General features: G+C 45.9%; 1 protein-coding gene across 12 annotated transcripts in view; it reads left to right on the top strand.

The window, feature by feature from the left end:
• Positions 1–22,181, top strand: part of RGS6 (regulator of G protein signaling 6) — a 558,551-nt gene that overhangs the window by 447,467 nt on the left and 88,903 nt on the right. For all 12 annotated transcript variants that reach the window (XM_047737326.1, XM_047737328.1, XM_047737337.1 and 9 more), the window contains exons 4-5: positions 18,802–18,852; positions 21,745–21,851. In XM_047737326.1, the coding sequence (XP_047593282.1) occupies positions 18,802–18,852; positions 21,745–21,851 (158 nt within the window). The remainder of the gene's footprint in view (positions 1–18,801; positions 18,853–21,744; positions 21,852–22,181) is intronic.

Below are 22,181 nucleotides of genomic sequence, written 5' to 3'. Positions count from 1 at the left end.
TATCATGCAGCACTTGAATATGTGTTTTTAGGGAAGGTAGGACAGTGGGCTCCAGACCTCCAGGCTTGCACTGCAACACAAGGCCGAGGTAGCCTGGGGAGGGCCTGTCACATTCAGGTAACACAACACATAATATGAAATAAAACAGATTAGGGCAGTGTTAAAAGGCAATCGTCCACGTAACCTAAAGGAAATGCAAAGTATGTGTCATTCCCAAACTTCATGAAGGGGCTCCATGGACCCAGATAACATCTCTTTCAAAGAGCCCTCTCTTTTCTCCTTTCTGTTTCTCTCACCCACTGGAGCCTTTCCATGCTGTCTCTTCTCCATCACCTCCACCCTAAACAGAGCCAAACAGGAAAGACTTCCAGTATTACTGAACTTGGCCTCCTTGTGTCTCCCTCCCACTTTCTTCCCCCTGCGTAGTGGCCAAAACCCAAGAATGTTGTGGTTTTCAAGAACCCTCCTTTGAGGGTCAAGGCCAGGGGTGGGATTGGGCAGGGAGACAGAGGGCTCAAACTAGAATCCTTTTGGGCAAGCAGGCGAGGCAGAAAGTTGGGAAAGGCATACTCTCACTTGGGTTTTCTGCACAGATCTTGGCTTGTCCCCCCAAAACCAAGTCTCCAGCTGAGATGCTCTCAACCTTACTCAGCAAAATTGCCATCTTCTCTGAACCACCTGGTCCCCTCCGAGAGCCCCAGCCTGCATCTGGCACCTCCAAAACCTCCCTCACTACTTTCTCAAATTACTCTGAAGGCTAGAATCTTTTTCCCCCCTGACCAGGGCTCAGTGTACAGTTTGGCATGTCATATACAGTAACTTCCTTTGTGGTCTTCTACATCCTTTGTTTTGTCTCTCACATGCTGGTTCCTCATGGTTATGCCTTCTGAGGGTTGGAACCATGGTTTTAAACCCCTACAACACCTACTGTCCGTGGTCTGCAGGTCCCAGAAAATAGTATTTAATCAAGAGACACATTCCTTTGTTCTGCTCCACTTAATTCTTGCCCTGCTGGTTGTCCTCTTTCATCTGATCAGAGGCAAGGGGTTCAGAAGCTCTATGACAGTCTGAATGATGTATATGCAAGTGTTGGATCATGCATGTGGCCAACATTTTTAAGTACTCATGTGATACATTGCCACCAGGGTACTATAGACAGGAATTAGAGGGGAAAGTCCATATGTGGTGGGATCTTGCAGTCTAGTTGGAAAGCATGGAAATAAGGATCTTTTACGTAGAGAAGGTGCCTGAGTTTTTCAGCAGCCAGAATCCTCAGAGTGGACCGTGGACCATCTGTGGTTTGGGATTATCTGTTCTGCCTGCCTCTGGTTCGCTCTTGAACTTGGCCTTAGTAATCCTGGTAGACATTATCCACTGTCCCTGTCTCAAGTTTGGTTTCTTAGTTCATCAATGGCAGGTTCTCTTCTGGTAACTATATGGTCCGAGGGAGTGAGAGGTGTCGTTTAAAGAGAGAGGGGAAGCCTCTGCCTTCGTCTTTCACTTTTGGGGGGATAAAGACATGTCACAAGCAATGGGCCCTGTGAGCTGGCTTCCTGACTGCAACACATAAGAGAAAAGTTCATGGAGAAGATAAGACATCCAAGAATAAAGGTCCTGGGAGAGACCTGGCATCATTGTCTTAACCAAATCTACTTATATTCTTCAGTCTATATCAGAAATCACTATTCCTCCCTCATAGCATAGCTTTAACACACATCCCTGAGGATCCCACCTGGTCCTTGCTCCTGCCCCTTCCCTGCCTTCTCCACCTGGGCAGAACAGAAAAATTGATCTCACCCCAGTTAAAGGACCCCTGTTTCTGCAGTAGGATTTAGAAGGAACTCATCCTTAATGGTGTCTACCACTTTCTGAGCTCCAGCTTTGCTTGCTTCCTTACTCACACCCTCCACTACTCTTCCACCCTTCCCTGGAGCCATGAAAATGAATGACTCTGAGCCTGGATCCTGGAGCCAACATGCCTAGGTTCAAATCCCAGCTTCACAGACCATGTGACCTCAGGCAAGGTACCTAACCTTGCTCTGCCTCTCTTTCTCCACCTGTAAAATGGGGATAATGACAGTACCTGCTTCACTGGGTTTCTGTGCATGTAAATGAGTTAATTTGTGTGAAGTGTTTGGAACAGGGCCTGACATATGGTGAGCACTTTATCAATGTTTGCTGATACTGTGGCTTTACACATGTTGCTCTCTCGTGCTGGGATGCCATCCCCCTACTAGCTAATTCCAATTCATTCTTTAAGATTCAACTCGAGGGGCGCCTGGGTGGCTCAGTGGGTTAAGCCACTGCCTTCGGCTCAGGTCATGATCCCAGGTCCTGAGTTCGAGCCCCACATCGGGCTTTCTGCTCAGCAGGGAGCCTGCTTCCTCCTCTCTCTCTGCCTGCCTCTCTGCTTACTTGTGATTTCTCTCTGTCAAATAAATAAATAAAATCTTTGAAAAAAAAAAAAAAAAGATTCAACTCGAGCATCACCTCTTCTAGCAAAGTGCTCCTGGCAGACAGGGCTGCTGTAGATGTTCTTTCCATGTTCTTAGTGTCCTGCAAATATAGCTGTCACTGCACTCAACGTGTTGAAGAACCATCATTTGTTTACTTGCCCATCATCGCCCTGGGATTGTGACCCCTTGAGCATAGGAACAGCATCTCAGCAGGCTTTGAACACAGCAGTTAATGCAATCCTAAGACATAAGAGATTCTCCCATTGACGGAGAGGATGAAACCATCCTGAAATCCATTAAGTTTAATACGTTTGTTCACCTTCTCACTTACTCCTTCATCTATTCAAAAAAGAAATTACTGAGCATCTGTGATGTACCAACTATATTTTTCATGTACTTTTGGATGATCTACCTGTAATTTCTGTGTCAGCCCTTGCAGCTAGCTGGGACAAGAAAGAAAGTAGATTTTGAGCTATAGCTACTCATAGCCTGACTTTAAAAAGAGAAATTTTGGAGACCAAAAGTCTTACTGATAACTGAGTGAGCTATTTCTCTCACATTCAAAGCCCTGTTGTAAGCTCCAGAATTCCCAACCAGGCTCAGACAAGGCTGCAGGACACAGTGTATTGGATTATTTCAGCTAAAACACTCAATGGAACAGAGAGGCAACCCAAGGAATGCGAGAAGATATTCACCAATGACACTACAGACAAAGGGCTGATATCCAAGATCTATAAAGAACTCCTCAAACTCAACACCCCCAAAACAGATAATCATGTCAAAAAATGGGCAGAGGACATGAACAGACACTTCTCCAACGAAGACATACAAATGGCTAGCAGACATATGAAAAAATGTTCATCCTTACTAGCCATCAGGGAGATTCAAATCAAAACCACACTAAGACACCACCTTACACCAGTTAGAATGGCCAAAATTAATAAGACAAGAAACAATGAGTGTTGGAAAGGATGTGGAGAAAGGGGAACCCTCTTGCACTGTTGGTGGGAATGCAAGTTGGTGCAGCAACTTTGGAAAACAGTGTGGAGATTCCTTAAGAAATTAAAAATAGAACTTTCCTATGACCCTGCAATTGCATTACTGGGTATTTACCCCAAAGATACAGATGTAGTGAAAAGAAGGGCCATCTGTACCCCAATGTTCATAGCAGCAATGGCCACAATTGCCAAAGTGTGGAAAGAACCAAGATGCCCTTCAACAGGTGAATGGATAAGAAAGATATGGTCCATATATACAATGAAATATTACACAGTCATCAGAAAGGGTGAATACCCAACTTTTGTATCAACATGGATGGGACTGGAGGAGATTATGCCGAGTGAAATAAGTCAGGCAGAGAAAGTCAATGATCATATGATTTAACTTACCTGTGAAGCATAAGGAATAACATGGAGGACATTAGCAGAAGGAAAGGAAAAGTGAATTGGGGTAAATTGGAGGGGGGGACAAAGCATGAGAGACTGTGGACCCCGAGAAACAAACTGAGGGTTTTGGAGGGGAGGGAGGTGGAGGGATGGGTGAGCCTGGGGGTGGGTATTAAGGAGGACACGTATTGCATGGAGCACTGGGTGTTGTACATAAACAATAATCTTGGAACACTGAAAAAATAAAATAAAAGTAAAGTAAAAGTAAAAAAATAAAAAATAAAAATAAATAGTCATAATAGAAAATATTCTGCCAAAAGAACCACTCAAACCCCCTTTTTTAATCAGTTGCCACAATACTTCTCAAGTTTTTATGCTGCCTTCTTAGGTATATTTCCTCAATGTAGATTCAAAGTGCTGACAGATCTGTTTCGAGAAAAATGCTTTTCCTCTCTCCTAAATATAGAGACTGTTTGTTTGCATGAAAGTCCCACCTGGAAGTCTGATGTGACTGACCCCAGCACCTCTTTCTCCTTCCCTCTTTAGTAAGAAAGCGCCATTTTTGGCTGAGCACAGTGTTGTCCATTGTAGAAGACTATTTTCCGGCTTGCCTTGCAGGGAGATGTGGTCAGTGGCCGAGTTCTGGCCAAAGACATGTATGGTTTCCTATTGCAGCTGTAACAAATCACTGCAAATTCAGTGGCTTAATACAATACAGATGTATTATCTTACCGTTCTGGAGGGTAGGAGTCTGACATGGGTCTTAGAGGGCTAAAACCCAGCTATTGGCAAAATTGCATCCCTTCTGGAAGCTCTGAGGGAAAGTGTGTTTCCTTGTCTTTCCCAGCTTCCAGGGGCTGCCTGCATTCCTTTGTCCATAAGCTTCCTCTATTCTCAAAGTCAGCAGCTAGCTACCATTGCTCCCTCTCTCTCTCTCTGCCTCTCCCTGCCTCCCTCACCTCTCTCCTCACTTACTCTTATGCCCTCTCTTTCTCTCCCTCTCTCTCTTTCTCTCTCACCCACACACACTCTTCTGCTCTGTCATCATATCTCTTCTCTCTGACACCCCTTACCTCTCTTATAAAGAGCCTTGCCATTACATTGGATCCACCTGGATAGTCCAGGAATCTCTCCATCTTCAATGCCTTAATCGTATCTACAAAATCCTTCTTGCCATGTAGGGTAGACATCACAGTTCCAGGGATCAGAACATGGGCATCTTTGGGGAAGCATTATTCTGTGTTCCACGATGTGTAAATAGAGTAAGGAACTCCAGGAAAATGTACCTGAAGGAAAGTATGTCAACTGGGAAAGGCATTTAGCTTTTGTGCCTTTCCTTCTTCCTCCTCCCTGAAGCTGGGAGGTGATGCCTGATGCTTTGGCAGACTTTTTGAGCCAACAAGTGACCTTGGGGATAGAAGCCAAGCACCAGGAGGTAGAAGAGAAACATCAAGGCATGGATTCCTGAGGACCGATGGAACCACCACCTCTAGACTTCCTTTACCAAAGATAGTTCTGTCTTGGTTAAGTCACTGTCATTTCGTTTGGGTTTTTTGTTGGTTTTTGTTTGTTTGTTTTGGTTTGGTTTGTTTTTGTGGAATGTCGCAGCTGAACCTCACTTCAATCCCTCAAAACAATACACAAGTCCCTACTTAATAAACTCCAAGTCTGGCTCTCTCGATCCACTGCCCTCTACCAGGATGGGTCTGACCATTACTGAGAAAAAGCTTTAGAAAAATGGGCAGGGTTTTTAATCACATATTGATCAGACACCAGCCTTTAGTTCTGCCTGTAGGCTGAGCTGTGCAACCTCAGTATTAATCGTGGCTTTAACAATTCTTTCAGAGCTTCAACCATATTTTACTATAATAGCACCAGGAGAATCAGGGTGGGCAAGCATGGGCTAGTCCTAAATAACTTAAAATAAGACCTTGGGCTGTCCCCCACCCTTTAACATACACACAAATAATCTGCATTGGCTAACAGCAAGGTAACTTTCCATACCAAAGACCTGGCCTGTCTTTCTATTGAGATTCAGTAGTGGCCCTAAGGAGTAACCAATCCTATCGAAACCAGCATCTGGAAGAAAAAGACGGCATAGTTATTAGCTACTCCAAAATGCAAATCATCGATTTTGGCCAACACTCTGTAATATATTCATCAGATGTTTATTGAAAATCCGTGATGCGCTCTGTGCAATGAGTCAGGGAGGCAGAGCTTGGAAGATGGGGGTCACTCCCCTTAGGGACCCAGTGGAGAAGACAGACCAAGAAATGAGTGCAATTGACTTTATTATTTTATTATTTCCAGGGATCATAAAGTAAATTATGTGATCACTTACAGCAGCTCTCCTTGACTTGGGGTTCCTCACATAGCTCTCCCCATTTGTCATTTGGATCCTATTGTATTCTCTTTATTAATTCTAACAATATCCTTAATTATTCACCACCATAACCCTATTCCATTTTGGAAGTATCTAGCACTTGGGACAGGAGTGGTGATGAGACAATGAGGCCGGAAAGAATAAACTCATGTTGGGTTTTATACTTATTCTTTCCTAGTTATCAAAGGTTTCTTCATTTGAGAATATTTTCAACATCTTTCCTAGACAAAAGTCAGCTTCTCTCTGTCTTGATTGGTATGAAATGAGGCTCGCACATCAGAAAGATGCCTGTCTCCTGACACCTTTCCACCCCAAAGTCTTCTAACACGGGTGGGATCTGGAGCTTGAAGTCACCTCCCAGGCTGTGTGACTGTGTCCAGCGTTCACACAGCCGTGCTGGGTGACAGGCCGGCTCCAGAGTCGCACAAGATGCTTTCAGGGTGTCAGCTATCTTTTAGTGTTAGAAAGACCAGCAAACATGTTTTAACTTGTCATAAATCAGAAGAAAACACCAAAATCCTAACTGTCTCTTTGGCTTGGTCACTGGGCGGCGCTGTCAGGGGCCATAAATGGTGGTAGTATGGATTTTTCCCCCCAGTGGAGACCTGAGCAAGAGCTCTAACAGCTCTAACATCTGGTTCTGGTAGAGTCTGGCAGAGAATATCCAGTGTGGACGCTTCATTTCTCCTGCTGGATTACCATGATCACGGGAGAAATCACAGAAGAGAGAAGCCCAGGCATTCAGAATAATGGAAGGCATTTCAGATTGAGGAAGGACAACCTTGTGTCCCCTGCCAGCATGCCATTTATAAGCCAAACCTTCCTTCCACAGCAGTTGTCTTCTCATCTACATTTTCTCCATGGCTGACCTCAACCAGCGCCCCTGCTTGCGTTCATTCCTACACACCAATCACTCCCAAATAGCATCGCCAGCCTGCTCTCCCCCAAAAACTCCAGACTCATTTGTCCAATGGCCAACTTGACACCTCCACTCCGATGACTACTATGTATAAATCTCAGACAAGGCGTGGCCAACAAAGGAGCCCAGGCTTCCTTTCCAACCTGCTTCTATAGCTCAGTTAGTTGAAGTTCCCCCAGGCATGCGATTAGTTAAGCTAGAAACCTGGGAGTTAATCCTGACTCCTCTTGTTCTGAGACTCCATGTTGCATCCATTAGACAGGACCAGGAGCCCTGCCTCCAAGGTAGCCTGGACCCCACTGGCTTCTCTCAATCCACCACCACCATGGACGCCAACCAACATCAGATTGCCCCAACACACTGAAAATGACAGCTGCGTGGTCTCCCATCTTCTGCTCCCATCCTTTTACAATCCGTTCTCCCAGTAGCCAAAGCCATCTTTGAAAAATATGCCCCATGTTCATTCCTTTTATCAGCAGCATAATAGTCCATTTTGTATACATACTACATCATCCTTATCCGTTTATGGACAGACACTCCCATATCTTGGCTGTTGTAAATAACACTGCGATAAACATATGGGGTGTGTGTATCTTTCCAAATTAGTGTTTTCATTTTCGTTGGGTAAGTACCCAACAGTAGAATTATCGGATCATAGGGTATTTCTATTTGTAATTTTTTGAGGAAGCGCTATACTGTTTGTGGGAGGTACAGGCTTACAGTTATGGAAGGAAGAGGACACAGGGTCGTAAGGCACAATATAAGGATATAGTTGATGGTATTGGATGGTGGCAGTAATGGCTACACTTGTGATGAGCCCAGTTTTACATATGGACTTGTGGAATCACTATGTTGTACGCCTGAAACTAACCTCGCATTGTGTATCAACTACACTCAGATAAAAACCTTAAAATAAATACATAAATCCATAAAAGGAATGAAAGCCCACCCCAGAACCCTCCCTTCTCAGAGCCCTCCAGACGCTTCCTTGGGTGCTCTGGCCCCTCCCTCTTCAGTCTCATCCAGCCTGGCCTGCATCCCCAGTCCCACTGGGGGTCTTTGCATCCCCTGCTCTTCCTCCAAATATCACACAACCCGTCCTTCCTACTGCTCAGGCCCGCAGATAAATGCCATCCGCTCACCTCCCAGCCTCTGCAGCCTGCGGTCTCCCTCTCTCCTGTCACCCCATTCTCACTGTTGCGCTGGCTGCTGCTGTTGTCTTTGTGTATCTTGCTCCCTAATTGCCAGACTTGTCCATGAAGTTGTGAGCTTGGAGAGGCCGTCACACCTCCAGATGAGGAACGGCAGGGGGCATAGCAGGAGCTCAACCGAATGAGCGAAGAAGCCATTAGGCTCTGAGCCTCCGTTTCCCCAGCTATAAAGTGGAAGCACCTGGTAAAGGCTCAGGGGTATTATGACGACGACTTAGGGCTGGCATGTGTGCAGCCCCTTTGAGCCCTGCATCTGCTTAGAGCTGTAGAGTATCTGTCTCAGGAGAACCAGGACATCAGAGCAAAATCCTCCAGCCCTGCGTTCCGCTGAAGTAAAGCATGCTACAGAATTAGCACGTCTGAACCACGCTTTAAGGATAGGCCTTATAATAAATGCTTTCTTTTCTCCCCTTCTGAGCTGGATCCTCTCCCCGTGTCCCTCCAGAGACCTCTCCACCATTCCCACCCCGCTCTGCATGCTCAGAGGCTCCCACTGTGGGCTGCACTAACAGGTCCCCTCGCTCCCTGGCTACTTGTAGTGGATCCAGGCCCGAATGACACCAGTAGGACGTCAGTGTAGGGGAGAGGTCACAGCAGCTGATCCTGTTGGACCTAGTGCTAGAAACTTCTCTCGCTGATGCTCCAGTTCTAGATGGCTTCATCATCCCTTAACCAGACCACAGCTTTGTCTACAGTGCCCTCGTTGCATGCCCCCCAACTGTGGTGTTTACGGGGGGCTCCCTGCTCCCCTCCAGGACCTCACTGACACGGCATCCAGATGACCATGCAGACATTTATGAAGTTTCCAATATGTCTATTTATAAATAAATAAATACTCTTAAAAAAAAGAAAAAGGATGAGCTTATCCATCTGAACAGGAGGAAACAGAGAAGCTGGGAAGAGTCACATCAGAATGGTGGTGAGCTCCCTGGAGGGCCTGTGGCATGGGCCTGGACAGGAGTGGAGAGAGAGGCTGGATTCCAGGTGGGGGGGCCTTTCCCTGGGAGAGCAGCTCCAGATTCCAGTTCGAAAGATGGAGGGGTCCACACGGGGTGTAGGTGGAAAGTGGACTCAGCTGGTATCTCTAACCTTGTTTCTAGCAATCATAACAGAATGCGAGGGAGCTTCTGTGATGGACCCCACTTCGCAGGTAGGTCAGCTGGGGCTCTGTGTGGCGGAGGAACTCATCCAAGGGGATGCTCTAGCAAGGGGCGGAGCCAGGCCTTGAACCCTGGTCCCTCTGATGGCAAAAATTCGCCACATCACGCTGGAGCTGTTCTCTGACAAAGCCCAGAGGCAGGCTCCCGGGGACTGGAGCTGGAATCAGTGCAAAACCGATCAAATCTTTGCTCACGAACCTGTGTGTGCCAGACTCTGCTTGAACCCTGGCTTGCTCACACGTCCTGCTGGGCAAGCCTCACCCATCCCACGCTGGTGGCAGATGTCCGGCGCACTTTGCAGTCTTGAAGCATTAAAGCGTGCAGCGGAACTGGATGAGTATAACCGCGTACTAGTGCAGACGGATGGATCACGTTCCAGAGAAGGGACCACAGCCCGCAGACCTGGGCATCATAAAGGCTCTTCCCTCCTGCTCCCCTCAAGAAAGCCTTAGCCTCACAGATTAACTTCAGTATGCATGCCTGTGCTCATGAACCACGTTTCAGATCCAGAATTTGCACAAAGGAGATTAGACAATACTGGGAGGCAATGTAGCCCTGATGCCCGCCCCCGACAGAGTCCCCTCTGGGCCTCCCCGGAACCTCCCCGGATCACTTAGCCGCCCTCAGAGCATTCATAATGCTCTCTGATGGGTGCTGCTGGAGGCCTAGCATTAGCTCCCTTCTCCCCAGGAGCCCCCAGTCTGCTGGCCCATCATTCCTGCCTTTGGATTGAGCCGAAGGCGGGCCTCCGTGGCCACCACCCTGTGGGAACAGAGGCCACGCCCCCAGGGGTGTCCTCTGTCTCCCTGCACGAAGGCCCAATCAGCATAACGGTGCTCAGCCTTCTTTTTAATAAGCTGATTGGGAAGCTAAATCCTGAGTGCTCCCCCAACCTCCCCAGAAGCTTTTGATTGACAAAACTAATCTCTCCTCCACCCCCATGCCTGCCGCCACCCCATCCTCTTGCAAATCATGTACTCGGCTGCTGACAATTAGATAGAAGGCCTGGGATTGGGACGCAGGAGGGTTATGAGGTTATGAATCAATTGTGGGGGCTTGGGTGAGATAACAAACCGGGGGGCCCGTCTCAGACACCTCGCCGCAACCCTCAGAGCCTCCTGGTTGATTTATGAGTTGGTAATAACCTCGCCTGGTCTCCTGCCCCCTATTATTTTTCATAATGCACAGGGAAGCTTTAAATTTCAGAGAATGGGGAAACGCAGGATCTGAGCCGGGGAGGCTGGGCTTGGGGAGAGGCCCACCAGGGGGTCCCTGGCAGCTGGCCCTCCTTCCTTCGGTGTGGGCCCTGGGTCACTGAGGGGCGCAGTGGCCACATGCCCATGGAGGCCGGCAAGCCAGTTTGCAGGGCCTGGAAGAAAACCCCAGGGAAGCGGCCCTGCCAGGCCCCGGTTTAGGAGTGATGCAGTGGTGATGCATGGGTCCCACTGGGTTCAAAATTATATTTGGCGTGTCTGGATTTCATTCCTCCAACCTGTTCAAAACCAAGTCAGACTCTGCGGAAGCCTGTGAAGAAGGGAGAATCACACAGTGGATCAAAGCCAGTCAAAGGCAGTTTGAACTCTGTAGTCTAGAAGCCGGTGGAGTGAGCAGAGGGACAGGCGGAGAGGCAGGAGGGCGATGGTGGCTGTCAGCCCCAAAGGAGAGAGTCGAAGACCGCCTTTCCTGTGCTCGCCGTCCTCTTCAGGTGACAGCCAGGGTTGCACAAAGAAAAGAAGGAGGCTTGGGCTTGCTGCTTCATATTTTTTCAAGCATTCATTTGTTAAGCTTTCTTTATACAAGGAAAGAGGTGAATTTTAACAGAAAACCCCTGAAACTGTCCTCGAAAGCAGCGGTCACAAAACACCAATCTGCACTTGGTGATGGTTTGGGAGGAGGTTTTCAGGGGTCATGAAAATTAAGAGAAATTTTTTAAGTATAATGCATATGTGCATTGATTTGTAATGAACACATGTTATGTGATGTCTATTGGAAGATAACTGTTGCTCAGTGAGCATATAGGAAACCCCAGCTCCACGCCGAAGAGAGGACAGTATGACCGAGTCCTGCTGTCTCAGAGTGAGAGTTCAGCGAGGGCTGTAGTTGAATTGTGTCGTCCCAAAAGTTCACATGTTAAAGTCCTAACCTCCATTATCTCAGAGTGTGACCTCATTTGGCCAGAGGGTTATTTCAGATGAAATGAGTTAACAAGAGCTAGTGAGGGTGGGCCCTGGTCCCTTGCGACTGATGCCCCCCTAAAAGGAAAAGTTGGACCCGAGGCACACCACAGGGAGAGGCCCATGTGAAGAGGAAGACAGAGATCAGGGTGATGTGTGGGCCAGCCAGCCGACACCAGGACTGCCAGCAAACCCAGAGAAGCAAGGAGAAAGGTCTGGAACAGAACAGATTCTCCCTCGCCATCCTCGGAGGAGCCGACCCAGTCAACACCCCGATTGCAGGGTCTGGCCTCCAGAACAGTGAACCAACCCATTTCTGCTGCTTGAGCCGCTCGGTTGCTGTTACGGTCTTACGGAAGCCCCAGAAAGCTCATGGAGAGGCGAAGGCAGATGTGGATCACGTAATCACAGCGCGGAGGTCTACTTCCAGATGGAGAAGGAATCCCATTGTCTGCGAGTGAAAGCCTAAGGGCCTGGCCTGGTGCGAGGAGAGCGGTGAAGGCTTCCTGAGCAAGTCAGGGCAGGAGTCAACTAAGGGCAGAGGTGGAGAAAGGGGAGTGCGTGACCGGCCCAGGGAACCACTGAGGCAAAGGCCCTGCTGCGGGTCACGGCGCATTCTGGGAATGGAAGGGCGGTCCGTGTGGCAGAAGAGGAGAGAAGGCAGAGGACGCCGATGGGGGGATGTGTCCGGGACCAGTGCACCCAGAACAAGAATGAGCTCAGTTCATTATTTTGGACTGAATTGCCATGGGGTGAGGGCACATGCTCTGCCTTCACCCTCTGAAGTTCCCAGTGGCTGCTGCTTTCCCAGGGGCATGCGGGTGACTTGAGTGGACACTTGGCTCCAAGACAAGGTCCCAAAGACACAGACTCTGTCCTTAGCCAATGTGTACTAATGCTTACCCTTCGTGGCCCATACAGCACTTCCTTGAATTCACGATCTCACTTTGCCCTTTAAGGAGGCAGAATTTCCCCCCCATCAACACATGAAGAAATGCAGGTTGGGGTGGCGCGTGGTTCAGGGACCACCCCACGGTCACACAGTCCGTAAGCGACACAGCATGAATTGAACTCAAGTCTGACTTTATAAATACCATGCTTTATTGCTTCATATGCTTGGTAAGCAAGCAGGTCTGTGAAATTTGTCATGCTTTTCCTTGGAGAAACTCAAGCACCTTAACCAAACGCTACTCTTCAAAATGCCACTAGACTTGTCATGGCACAGAGTTCTGCCTTGTGACTCTCCTGTCTTTGTACCAGCCATACACCATGCCCGGAGTCCTACAGTTTAACATCTCTTAAGTAAGTTCAGCTTTCCCTGCTGGCTAACTGTTGCATTGTGTGTATGTATGTGTGTTTTAAAGATTTACTTACTTATTTATGTATTTATTTATTTATTTGAAAGGGGAGGGACAGAAGGAGAGGGAAAGAGAGAATCTCAAGCAGACTCCCTGCTGAGCATGAAACCTGACACAGGGCTCGATTTCAGGACCCTGAGATCATGACCTGAGCTGAAATCAAGAGTTGGACACTTAACCGACTGAGCCACCCAGGCACCTGTGTGTGTGTGTGTGTGTGTGTGTGTGTGTGTTTTAACTAAGGCATAAAAGTAAAGGTCTAAAACTCTAAAGACTGCCCTCCTTAGCATGTCCTTCCTTTCACCTGCAAAGTGGAGATGGTAATAATGTATTTACATCATGGGATTACTATAGTAGGGTCATTCCAAAGCTGGAATACAGAAAGTGCTTAATGAATCATTAGCTCAATAGCTAATATTAGTAGTAATTATTATTACCACTAAATGAATGTCTCTGCTTCAGGAAAGAAAATGAGTACAGAGCATCCCTTTTCTAATTATTGTTCTGAGTACTGTTTGGAAAGTTATTGAGAATAAGAGAGGTATAATGTGTAGTGGACATGGTATCTGGTATGAGTTTTTCCTGGATTCCAGACTTAGCTCTTACAGGTATGTGGCCTCGGGCCTCTCTGAGCATCATCTGTGAAATGACTATGCTAGTTATTATATTTCGCACAATTATTGTCAAGACGATATGCGATTTCGGCGTCAGGTGCCTGACTCTGGCCTAGTACCCAGTGGGCACATGGGAATGTCTCCCTCCTTCATGAGTACTGGCCTGCACAGGGCACCCATGCGATAAGTGGCACAAAGCTGCCCTCTTCACCCACAGGTACAGCAGAGACCTTGGCAGATATGTGAGAAGCCCAGGGTGGCCTGGATCATAACCTTGATGGAGGAGTACCAAAAGGTCACTCATGGCAGGAACAATCTTGAGTTTTGTTGGGCTCCAGAAAGAGTTCACTCAAGTGAAGGTGTCTTTCCCCAGTGGTGAGGATTGACAAGTAAATTCTCCATTGCTTCAATTACCAGAATTCTGATTTATAAGCTACCAAGTTGCACTTGACTTGAAATTTACAGGGGCCTCCAACTGGTCTTTTCTCAAGTTTACATAATCAGATTTTGGCTCAGGTTGATATAATACTTTGGAGAGAATGGGGAAAGTATTTCAGGGGAGGAGGCCCTTAGGTTGTAACTTACTTGTACCTGGAAGTTCCAGGTATCCCTTAATCTTTGGTGGGGGGTTATTTAAAACACCTGAGGACAGGATAGTAAGGGTCTCCCCCAAACCAGAAAGAGAACTCCCTAAAGTATGAGAAGATCTTACCAGCTTACTCAAATCCAGTTTATATCTAGGGATGCAGATAGTCACCCTTAGTCCAGGATTACACGGTGAGCAGCCCCGTTAACGTCTACACAAGGCTCCAGAGCTGACCCAATGGCCAGAGAGAGTGACAACTTGAGGCTTAGGAGTGAGTCTCCCACTCTTTACTCCTCAGGGAAAAGGCAGCTTTGGGAGTCATGCCTTCATTCCTCTCTGCTCTTTCCCTGGGAAGTAGGACATGCCCAGGGCCCAAGACCAGCAGCCAAGGGTTCCCCTCACTCTCTCCACTGTGTGTCTGCAACCTGGCTCCCCATAGCCTGTCCACAGCAGTCTCAGAGGCCCGGGCACCCCTCTCTGCTCTTAAGAGCAAAAAGTGTTTTTCTCAAATACAGCATGTGTTCTCAAGAACAACATATTAATGTTCTTGAGCTCCAAATAATAAGGGCATGGAAAGAATAGAAACTTCCCATAATTTGACCCTCCCACCTCTCCAAGATCACTTCAACAGTTCAAATATTCTTCCAGAACTTTTCTTCCCAGTACCTGTCCATACCTATACATACGTAATTAATGCGATACAAATGTAAATATGTGTTTCCTACTGTAAAAATGTCACTTAAAATTTTTAAATGTCATTTTACAATACACGCTGTGCTTGATCTACTTTTTCATTTAATACAGTAGATATTATATATATATATATTTAAATATTTACAAATATTGTACGGATGAGCCATAATTAATTATTCAGTCCCCTACTTGAGAACTTCTGAGTTGTGTCCAAACAACCTGCCCAGAGACACACTTACATGTAAGAGACAGAATGGGAATACGTACATACAACACATATGGAAACAGAAAGTGTACCTTAAATGTATAACGAACCACGCGTGCTTGGGAGGAGTTTCAGACGCCCTCTGGTATAGTTCATGGATATCCCTGGAGTATATGTGGATATGTTCGCCTCAAAAAGAAAACTTTCAGCCAAATGTTTTTAGACCCTCTGGGGATAAAGGATAGCTATTCTGCATTTGTCCCTAGTGTTTCTTTTCTTTTCTTTTCTTTTTTTAGTAACGTATAATGTATCATATTATATGATATGGGAGGGGTACAGGTCTGTGAATCATCAGTCTTGCACAATTCACAGTGCTCACCATAGCACATAGCCTCCCCAATGTCCATAATGTCCCCAATGTTTCTATACTGATTTTAAGTCCTAGGCAGGGCAGCTTGACTCAGATAAGATAAGTGGTATCAAAGGGCAACAATTCATTTGAGAGAGAACAGAAAAATAATCTGCTTCAAATTCTTTTTAAAATAGGAGGGAAGGAATGATTGGGAGCCAGAGGGGGAAAAAAGGAAGAAAGGAAAGAGAAAAAAGAAGAAAAATGCTTTCTGCTGGCCGTTGGTTGCACTATTCTCACCTGATTTGGCAGTGTAATAATTGTAGGTCTTTTAAAGGACATAATATTATGACAGATTTCCCTCCCTTACTTGTTCCCGGGGCTGAACATGCAACATTTACTTTCTGCCACGAGGCTGGAGGCTGGTCCCTCCTGGGTTAATCCTGAAATACCCCACGTCCAGGAGAATGAGAATGTCCGCCACGAGAGGTGTTGTTGTGTTTGCTGACATCCACCCTGCAGGCCCACGGTGGGTGAGGGACAGCGGGGAGGTGGTGACGGCTGCAGACTGAGGGCAGTGACCCAGGACGGCCAGGGCATCTGGCTCGGCCCTCATTGGGGCTCGAGGACACTCACACCCGTCCCCAGACGAAGACCCTGAGTGTTGCCTTGGTCGCATTGGGGACAAGAAATCCAACTCTGTGGTCCCCACATCGCTAGGTAAAAAGGCAAGAGGCTTTTGTGACTTTCCCTTCTTGACCAAAAAAAAAGAGGTAGGGGGAGGAGGCCTTAAATGTGATCCTTCAGCTCTGTGAATGCAAACCAGGGCCTGGTGGACTGGGGAGAGCAATTAGGCCAAACACGGAGTGCAAAAAACCAAAAGGGGGTAGAAATCTAGACAATGGTGCTGAAGTCTCGGGTGGGGTGGAGGGGGAACGGATATGATAGCAAGGAAGGAGTTTCAATGTGAATGAATACTAATTAGTGACATGGATATTAATGATGACAGTAATTAACAGGGGAAAGGAAAGGCTGTCATTGTCCCAGGGTGAGTAATCAATCTTGGCAGGTGATAAATAATGGTTCAGCAAGCTCAGCAGAAAGATAATCCGCCTGCCCGGGGGAGAGCTGTTGCTGATGCTGGAAACCTATCCGTTTCCAGGCAACCCACAAAAAAGAACTATTTTTCTTTTGAGGAAAAAACAGGTTAGATTCTCCCCCCACCCCCAACTTGGGATTACAGTTCTTATTTGATTTCTGCTTTGTTCTTCATTTCCTAGGACAAATGTTGAACTTGTATAATTCGGAGGAGACGGACACACACACACACACACACATTAGCACACACAGACATACTCTCCTTTTGCTCAAAGAATGTGAATGAGTAGGAGGATTTTTGATCCAAAGTTTAGCTCATAGATGGCATCCGGGAGCAAGAATGGGGAAAAGCTTACAGGTTCTGCTTCGGAGGTTGAAATGGGGGGAACTTGCAGGGCTGTGTCAATGGAGGCTGGTCACACAGGATAGGGCCCTGGTTGTCTACTGCACAAAGTTCATTCCCCCTCCAGAGAGCTGGAGAGAAACAGGCCTGTGCTGCTCTCACCTCTGGAAACCAGTCAAATGTCTGGGAAACTTCATTTCTGGGAAAAGGGCAATGCTCACTAAAGGTTTTCAGCTAGGACTCTGTTCCAGGAAAGCTATGGGGAGACCTTGTCTCTCACACCAACCCTCAGACCCACACATGACAGGATTCAGACATCTAGAAACGTTGCCCTTTTCAGGCTGCTTTCCATCAAACATTCCATCCTGAGGTGACAAAGCCACATTTGAAGATCTGCACTAGTTCCAAGTGCAATGGTTGAGAGACAAAGGTGAATTAACCGGAAGTTCAGAACTTCCCAGAAATTTGAACTCCTCTACTCCCCCGGTGGCTCCAGGTGTGACATCTTCAAAGGGAGGCAAACAAAAGGAAACATATTCAGAGACCTATGACCAAAATGGGAGGAGCTCTAAGTCATGTCATGGGAGGAAATAGCTGAGGGACCCAGGCATGTTTCATCTCAAGGGGGGAAAACTCAGGAAGAATGTTGATAGTATATGGGACAGACTTTCTCCAGAGCAAGAAGGTCTGGATTTGTTTTTCTGTCATCAGAGGGCAAAACTAAGTCCAAAGAAAGGAATTCAGAAAGGGTCAAATTTCTGTTCAGAGAAATCAAAGATGATTTAACTGGGCCAGGCTGCCTAGGGGGGAATCTGTGATTCCCAGGTACTAGGGTTTTTCCCCAGTAAGATTATGGCACTTCCTGTCCAGGGTATTAGAGATGTGGTTCCAGTATTGGCTAGGGTTGGAGTATCTAGATAAGCTTTAAAAGTCCTTTCCAACTCTTGTAATTTTATATTAGTTAAGGTAGTACTCAATATCAAAACAGATAAATCCCAACTTCTGGGGCTTAACACAACAGAGTTTATTTTTCAATCAAGTCAGAGCCCAAAATGGGCATCAATTTTCATGGTTGTTCAGGATCCCAGGCTCCTTCCGCATTGCAGCTCTGCCCTCCCCTGGGTTCTTGGGGTTCTCTCCATTCAGCCAGCAGATAGGGAATGAAGGCTGTGTAGGGTCATATGGGAGTTTTTATGGTCCAAGCCTAGAAGTGGTATACATCACTCCTAGCCATATTCCATTGTAAGAACTCAATCTATACCCAATGGCAGATGAGTCTCGAAATGTAATCTAGTGACCCAAAAAATAGGGGAAATAGGTTTTGGTGAACACAAAGAAGTTTCTTCCCCAGAAACAGGGGCATTTTCTTTTAAAATAGGTCCATGCCAGGAAAAAAAAAAAAAAGAGTTTTGGTTGTTGTTGTTGTTGTTGTTGTTTTAGGAACATGTAAGGACAGCTATGTTGGTCAGCCCTTGTCAGGGTAGGGAGCTGAAGAGACCTCCTCCCTCAGGAAATGTCCTGGGAGCCAGGTGTGGTAAAACGTCACCAAGCCTGTCTCGGGGAAGTCATCAATATCTGTATTTGCAGGAAGTCTCCTGTAGATATTCCCTAGAAGCATGGATACAAGATCATCCTGAGTCATTGGAAAAGGATTTTTCTTTTTTTTTTTTTTGGAAACAAATAGGACAATGACTATGCAAGTGTCCTAATGGATAGAAGTGTTTAGTTAGGATGGAAAATTGTCAATATTACCCAGCTCTCTGGGTGTGTGCTGGTTGGAATTAGGACTTCCTTAGATAAATATGTTTCTTCCTCCACAGGGCAAGCATCCATGATGTCTTCAGTTCAAATTTCTTTATCGTTTCAGGTACTGACATTGTACAGTGGCTTATGAAGAACCTTTCCATCGAGGACCCAGGTACTTGACCCTGACTTTATCCTCCATGGCACTGAGAAACATCCCATAAACAAGTTCCAACCAGATTTGCTAGCTTCCCGAGAACTGGGTTTATATAAATGTGAATCCCGAGTTGGAATCACTCTATTTGCAAATAAAATTAATTTCTTTTCTCAACTGAATATCTATCTTTAAATCTAAATCACCCTTTGAGGAAATGAGCAATTATTTAGAGTGCCAAAGAGCCCAATACAATAACGTGTGAAATGAGATGAATTCTCGTTAGCCACAGCAATTAAAGATAAGTTGTAGAGCTATCACGAAACAGCTTCTAGAACCAGCTCTTAAAATTAGATTGCCTGATCCACAATTAAGATGTTTAATTATTTGCTGAGATTCCTTCTGTTTTCTGCTTCCGCAAGAAGTGAAAGAATGATTTTTTTTTCAACCTTAATTGTGCATTTCAGTTAAGAAAATCTTACCAGAAAAACAACAACAAAACTCTGGCCAATAAAACAGTTTCCAAATCTGTCCTCCCACCAGAAAATAAGTAGCAAAATTTATTTTCACAGCATAATTAGAAAATGAGGAGTTTCAGAAAAATAAGAATTGCAGATAAGTGAAACTTACTATCCATGTGTCAGTTAATACTTTTCAGAATTTATTATATACTTCCTGTTTTAACTGAGTATCTTCAATGCCCAAAGGTCATATTTATAAATATCCATTAATGTATTCTTGTGTTGTTGGGGATTAGACCTCTCTGTCCCAAATTAAATGGCTTCCAGTGGCTAAGCTTTCTAAAGATTTTTTTTTAATGCCCTTTCTAGATGTCTGTGATTCCTTTCTGGCAGTCACTGTGTCACCTCCAGAATTCCTCTATTTTAATCTAATACCCTTAATATACTATTGGTTATGGAACAATACAATTTACATGGAGTTCAATGAAATGTAGTTGCCAGAAATCTGAATGCCACAAAAGCAGGTCACTGATGGAAGTGACACTAGCCTTTTTCACCATCATGATTAATGGTCACTTCCATGACTAGTGAAAATTCTTAATTCTAGTCAAGCTCTTTAGTTTCCCCTTAGGGGGAAACTAAATTCAAATCCTTTTAAGGAAAGAACTCAAATTAACTATGACCCATGTTTCCCTCATGCAGCCTGGCTTTGTCATTGTCCACTGGATGAAATACATTTCTACCAGTGTAGTTCCATGGATTTAAAGTCAATGTTTCTTTGCATTTAGCATTTATAATGCTAAGCCCAAGAACCACCTTTCTTCACGGTGCTTCTCTTCCAGCAACAGTCTCTTTTCCCTTTCCACAATAACCCTTGTATTTCTGACACATACTTTATTATGATTATTAGTATCAGTAGCAGTATTGCGAGAGCCCGGAGCCAGCTGGGGGCGGGGGGAATAGGCTTCAGGAGGCCTCCCACCCTCTTATGAGAAGCTTCCCTGAAAGGTCATGAATAATAAGGCTCATATCTGTGAAGGTCTCTTATACTCGAATGGCCTTGGGAGGACGACAAGGTATTGGGAACTGTTTGGGCTTCTGAGAAATGGATAAGGAGGAGTTAATAATTCACCAGCTGGGAATAGAAGAGTGGAAATGAGGCAAATCAAGGCCCTGGGAAGCCAGGTTCATCCAATATCTGCCCCTCCCTCCCGTCTTACTCCCCATCTGCCATATATCTAAGCAAAACCACAGAGGATGGAGATTTCTTGCTCCTACATTGGCGACATGGAAGTCACCTTCTTACTGGATGTTGTTCTCTCTTCCCCGGGGAAGGAACAGCTGCCAGGGATAAAATTCTTCTTTTTGCTGGACCCATGATTCTTGAAGCATGTAGACTTTAAAAAGCACACTGGGCATCACTCAGCAAATAAGATACAACTTCGTTCTGATTCCACCAGTTATTTCCAAAGGATAGGTGATTCTAAATAAGCAAAACACTTGGATTATATCCAACCTCTTGAGAAGTTTGTGAGTAAAGACAAAACAAGTTGCTTAAAAAATTCAGAGCTTACAAAATTAATAATTCCTTAGACTCCTTAGGCATAGCAATAATTTCCACATCCAAAAATTAAGTTTTTACCAGTAAGAGTGCTTTTATATTTGTGGAAGATTATCATGCATGGTAGAACCATTTAGATTTGTTATTTTTTTCCTTAGCTCTCCTCAGAATAAATATAAATTCTTAACTACGTTGATCTACTTAGGGCTGGCACTAAGTCACAAAACAATGGGTTGATTGTGGCAAAAATGGGCATATTTCTGTCAGGTCGGCCTCCCTTTGCCACTCCCCACTGCAGTGCCCTTCCTCCAATTTTCTAAGAAAGTGAGGTTTTACTCTGTGTCCATAAGAGAACAGAAATGCTCTCCTCTTCTCTGGTGGGACTGTCATATCGGGGAATGCCACGAGAGTCCAGAGTCTCTCTGGGCAGTGAGGCTGCATGCTCACTGCTGGGGATGATAAAAATGATGAAAGTAGCAGCATGAATCTGGGCTGCCCACACCTACTGAGCTCCAGGCCCTGCTAAGCACTTACCTGAAACATCCCACTTGATTGAGGACAGGTGTCTATGTGCCGGAGCCCTGCTCTTCACCATGAAGCTACTTCCTTCTGGAGGTCTTAGGGGAAGTCAGGCAATGTCAGTCTCTCAGAGCTGGCATCCAGATGAGACCCAGACCCATGTTGGCCTTTCCCAACCATGATACCCTCCCCATCCAGACCAGTGCATTGATATCAAAAGTTATCAATCAGTCAATCATGCAGTTATCTGAGGGTGAGGATAGTTGACTTCCGGTTGCTCCTGACTTACATTCCAGGTAAGGAGCCCTGCACTCTGACGGCTTGCTTAATACTCCTCTCTCTCTCTCTCTTTCTCCTGTCCCGTCCAAACAGTTGAAGCAATACACTTGGGAAGCCTTATAGCTGCCCAGGGCTATATCTTTCCGATCTCAGACCACGTTCTCACCATGAAGGATGATGGCACCTTTTACCGTTTCCAGGTAGGCCTGCCAGCCCCTTGCTCTGAAGAACTGTCTCTTATCATCTGATCTCAGTTTAGAATGACCTGAAAAACCAAGGGTATTTAAGGGAGTAACCCTGACCTCCCCCTAGCACTGGGAAGGACAAACAAGCTTTTATTTGGGCCATTTGTTGTTGGGGGGGGTGAGGTTTCCACATACTTCCCCATTCATTCTGAAGAACAAATTTTGAGAGGCAAATATTACCCATTTGACAGATGAGAACACTGAGGCCCTCTGAGGTTTAGTAAATCTGGGAGGTGGCCTTGATTTGAGCGTGGGTCAGCCTCAGGACAAAGTCCTTGATCTTTT

The sequence above is a fragment of the Lutra lutra genome, chromosome 7 (genome assembly GCF_902655055.1).
Source record: "Lutra lutra chromosome 7, mLutLut1.2, whole genome shotgun sequence".
Taxonomy (NCBI): domain Eukaryota; kingdom Metazoa; phylum Chordata; class Mammalia; order Carnivora; family Mustelidae; genus Lutra; species Lutra lutra.
The sequence above is the reverse complement of the archived record's forward strand: the minus strand, read 5'-3'. Positions and strand labels throughout refer to the sequence as shown.